Source organism: Poecilia latipinna, unplaced genomic scaffold (assembly GCF_001443285.1).
Source record: "Poecilia latipinna isolate Pla-1442-1.1 unplaced genomic scaffold, P_latipinna-1.0 Scaffold976, whole genome shotgun sequence".
In the NCBI taxonomy this organism is placed as follows: domain Eukaryota; kingdom Metazoa; phylum Chordata; class Actinopteri; order Cyprinodontiformes; family Poeciliidae; genus Poecilia; species Poecilia latipinna.
This window is the reverse complement of record NW_015113592.1, coordinates 153,583-158,213: the sequence shown is the minus strand read 5'-3', so window position 1 is coordinate 158,213 and position 4,631 is coordinate 153,583. Positions and strand designations below refer to the sequence as shown.

The following is a 4,631-nucleotide window of genomic DNA, read 5'->3' as shown; positions in this document are numbered from 1 at the left end:
CCGCAAAAAGGTAAAGAGGGTTCGGTTTTTGTCGTATTTTTTTTTTTTTTTTTTTTTTTTTTGATGTTTGGTCCCGATTTGCCAGTGAAAAGTCCTGTATGGATTGCCGGCGGGACGTTGGTCGCTTCAGTTGTCGTTCCTGCTTCCGTGAGGCACTTGCAGAGTTGTAACTTTTATATGAAATGTTTGCTAATGTTTGGTTTTGTGCCACATTGGTGCCACGTTTATGCGCAGTCTCACCTGCTGCTCCCTCAGTTCACTCCTTGCGAAACTCTCTCCCTTTCTTGAGTGGATTATAGTTGAAAACATGTTGCTGGGAAACGTTTTTCCTTCAACTTAACTTTCTTTAAACCTGTTTAGATTCAGCACTTTAAGAACAACCAGTTTCTTGCACTACATGTTGAGGCTCTGTTTGTCCAGCCAGCACTGAACGTTGGGCCACCTACTTACCCAGGCTGAGACAATCTGACTAATCAGAGGCTCAGGAAACCTCTGCAGGTGTTTTGAGTTAATTGACACCACGAGTTTCCATTATTTCACATTTTCACAATACTCTTAATTTCCAGAGAGAAATGCAACAATGAATGTGTAAATATTAAGGAAGGAAGCTGGGTGTTTGTCTTGGTAATTAAGTGAGAGAATGACGGCGAGTGACATCTGGCTTTTGTGCTCGGTGTGAACGGATGCAGTCGATATTGTTTACAATAGATGGATGCCTTTCCCTTAAGCTGCATAAACCTGCACAGCAACATGCATCCTCCCTGCTGCAGGGAAAGCGGCCTACACGCAACTCTCATGTACAATGAACCCACAAATCTAAACGTTTCCTCCACGTCGAGCACGGTGGTGGAAGTCCCTTTCTTTTTTTTTTTACGTTACGAAACAAAGACGTGACGACGTTCGAGTCGCCGCAGAAATGAATAGCTGTTTTCAGCTGACTGGTTGCAGAAATGTTGCTGACGGGCTAAACAAGAAATACACAAACAATATCGGGGGACGTTTTTAGACGAGAAGTGGCAGCGATGGTTGCGATTTTCCACAGAGCGCAAAAAAAAAAAAAAAAAAGACGCGCCTTAAAAAACTGAAGAGACAATTGAAATGCTTTCTTTTTAACGCTTATGTTTTATTCATTCAAGCGTCTGGGGACCCTCACTTGGGTGGGTGGAGGGGGAGAGAGAATGACTCTTTATCTCCTTCGTTCCGCCGCACTAGAGAAATGTTGTCATTTGTTTGGATTCGGCGGCGTTTAGGGGGCTATAATTGAACGAGAGCGGAGTTGAGTTTTGCCTCCGCTTGGTGCTTTTCTTCACTTATAAACAAGATGTTTGCTGTGGTTTTATTTCTTCTGACTCTGGATTTCTCTTTTCTTACAGGCGACATGCTGGACCTGTTGAAGTGGCGAGCCCACCCTGAAAGAATCAACGACAGCCTCTCGAAACTGAAGGAGATAGACGGCTCGGAGATCGTCAAAGTATGTCCGTCTCCTCCGCTCCTCGTTTGATTTTCAATCCGTCGAGTTCGTCCTGGACGCTGAAGGTGTGAACGGCTTTTGGGCCGCTTCTTCTCCTTCTGTCAGTTTCTCCAGGACACCCTGGACACTCTCTTCGGCATTCTAGACGAGAGCTCCCAGAGATACAGCCTCAAGGTGTTTGATTCACTCGTAAGTACATTTTTTTTTTGGTCTTTCTCAATCTACGGTAACGACAAGTACAGAAACTTGCTGGGAGAGAAGAAAAAAGAAATGGTGATGTAACGCTTCACAGCTCGCTAAACCAATCCCGGCGTTCTCGTGCTTTCGCCGAGCAGAGGCGGGAGATCGATCTCTGGGTCTCTGCTTCTGTCTCTCTGCGCATCAATCTCACACTGAGACATGAACACACTCTCTCTCTCTGCACCTTTTCTAATGATGAAAAAGCCTGGTGAGCTGTCACTCTCAAGTTTTTTTTTTGTTTTTTTTTCTCTGTGCTTTTGAGATCATCTTTGAGAATATTGACAGGTTTGGCCAGTAAATGCCTCATATGACAGATTATTTCAGATTTATTTTACACACGATGCTTCAGGGTAAAGTATACAACTGCAACGATTAGCGTATTTTATTGAGGTTTTATGCGACGGACCAAGTTAAGGTTGAAATAATTGTTGAAGTGGAGATGAAAAGATTTTCAAAAATGCATTACAAATAAAAAGCTGACCTTTGTGTCCATTTATGTTTAAATTAAACCACGGCGCTACCCTTAAACAGAACGGCTAGCTTTTAGTTTGCGTATCAGTGACTTGCAGCTGTACTTATAAAGAAATGTGGTTCAACAAACTGTTTTGGAGTTTTTTTGTTGTTGTTGTTGCTGAAAAAAAATTAAAATTTTGTTTTATCTTTTATTAAGATCAAATTACATAAAAGTGGACTTTATTCATATTTCTGGTTGTTGGCAATGAATTTTATTCAGTTAAAGGGGGGTGAATGAGGATGCATGTCTCACCTTTTCTTATCTTATTTGTCAAGAAATTATAAAACCCTCTTTTTTTTTTCTTTACAACTCTGTGCTCTCATATAAAATCCCATGACACATTTCAACATTTGGGATTGTGAAATCCTGAGATCCTCCTTTCTAACGTTTGTTTTCCTCCTAATCTCCAGGTTCATATCATCAACCTCCTCCAGGACAGTAAATTCCAGCACTTCAAACCGGTCATGGACACCTACATCGAGAGTCACTTTGCCGGAGCGCTGTCCTACAGGTCTGTAAAGCCTCCCTCTCTGATTCTTACACGTGTAAGCGAGTGTGTGTGTGTGTGAGCGCTGCAGCCTTTTCCCACTTGTTGTATTCGAGTACATCACATCAGCCGGCCGACGCCACTGCTGAGAAGCGGCTCTATACAAGGCTGAGGAAGGAACACTAATGCTCATGGTGCCACCTGGCTGGTGGAATGAGAATTATCGAATTGTGCCTCTCACGTCTCATATGAGCACAAATAAACTAACAAGCTGGTGTTTGGCTTTACGTGTCCCGTTTTTTTATTTGTTTCTTTTTATTTACATGTGCATATTCTGCACCTACCTATAAGCGCTCACATCTTAGCTTTTGTTTCATTTGCACCTGCTGCTTCTGCAGAAAAAATAAAAAATAAAATTCTCATTGAATTTTTCTATTTAAAATTTACCACCACAGATTTTTAATGTATTTTATTCGGAACACGCAAATGCGGTTTGATCGAAATCGTTTCATTGCAGCTCTGGTTGGACGTTAAAAGTAAAACTCTGTGCCTTCTGCAGCCTCTATCAGGTTTTTTTTTTTTTTTTTTTTCCCCCCCCAGGATTTCCCAGCATTTAGCCACTCTTCCATAAAGCTCAGATATTTAAAGTTTTTGAGAAACCTGCAGTTCCACCAGTTACCATGAACCTCTTTGCCACTTCCCTGATTAACATTCCCCTCGGCCCGCGTGTCAATTTAGGCAGACGGCCAAGTTTTTTGTAAATTCGACACTTATGGCTATCAAAGTAAACAAAACACGTCGTTTTTCTGTAACTTATCTGCTCCTTCGTGTTGTCCCATCACATAAAATAAGCAGTAAAATACAAGAAAGTCTTAGGTCGTGACAGCTTCTCCCATCATTAAAAACACACCACTACCTGGAGTAGATTTTTCACCTTACCGAGCCGCAATATTTATTTCATGGCATTCATCATTTATTTTTTCCATCGTTACTCTCGGCTGCAGCATCAGCTTCATCCGCCTTGACGAAACGGGTGCAACGGGGTTTCACGTTAAACTGCAGCGTTGCCTCATCGACTGTGGGGTTTGTTTTTTTTTGCCAGCCGGGCCGAGACGCAGATGGAGGTAAACGGGTGTGTGTGTGTGTGTGTGTGTATGCGCTCCCCTGTCTTCTCCAGGGACCTGATCAAAGTGCTGAAGTGGTATGTGGATCGCATCGTCGAGGCAGAGCACCAGGATCACATACAGCAAGTACTGAAGGTGAGGCATATGAAGGTAACCTGGACCTTTTTCCAGTTTTTTTTTTCTTTAAGAATGTTTGTAAGACAAAAACAGATTTCCCTCTCTCGCTTTTTTCGCCTCCTCCTTCGACTCCTCTGTCAGTCATGCTGCAAGAAGGTTTAATCAGCAGAAACCCAGAGCCTCTGGTTGCTGGGGATCCTCGTCATTTTATTTTAATGATGCATGCCGAAATGTACTGCAGACCTGTCTCTGTCGATGAATAGTAAATGGGACATACGCACCGCAGACAAGTCTGCAGCACCACACCACATAAGTAATCAGCTCGTGCTGTGTTTTGTGATGCCGCCAATAGTCATGGTGAAACGAGCCGGGTCGTTTCAGTCGATGATGAAGACTTTCTGCTTCTAGCAGGTTCCTAAAAGTCTAAATCTAACATCACGTTACGATTTGTTATTTGTACGCAGATGAAAACAAATAGAAAAATAAAACTAATTTAATAGATGCAAAACAAACTTTATCTGCCGTAAGTATTACAAAAAGTGGGCCTGACTCTTCTCCACAAAGAAGCTTCACATAGTGGAAGTTTTTTTTTTTTTTTTTTTTTTTTTTTTTTTTTTTTATTTTATATTTTTAGTCATTAATTTTTAGATTTTTTTTTCTGGTGAGTTGGCTGTTTTT

At 41.8% G+C, this 4,631-nt stretch overlaps 1 protein-coding gene across 5 annotated transcripts in view; it reads left to right on the top strand.

Annotated features, from left to right (window-relative positions):
• The window catches only part of dock4b (dedicator of cytokinesis 4b), a 203,359-nt gene that overhangs the window by 144,344 nt on the left and 54,384 nt on the right, over positions 1 to 4,631 (top strand). For all 5 annotated transcript variants that reach the window (XM_015050131.1, XM_015050132.1, XM_015050133.1 and 2 more), the window contains 4 exons: positions 1,374 to 1,471; positions 1,577 to 1,660; positions 2,636 to 2,736; positions 3,890 to 3,971. In XM_015050131.1, the coding sequence (XP_014905617.1) occupies positions 1,374 to 1,471; positions 1,577 to 1,660; positions 2,636 to 2,736; positions 3,890 to 3,971 (365 nt within the window). The remainder of the gene's footprint in view (positions 1 to 1,373; positions 1,472 to 1,576; positions 1,661 to 2,635; positions 2,737 to 3,889; positions 3,972 to 4,631) is intronic.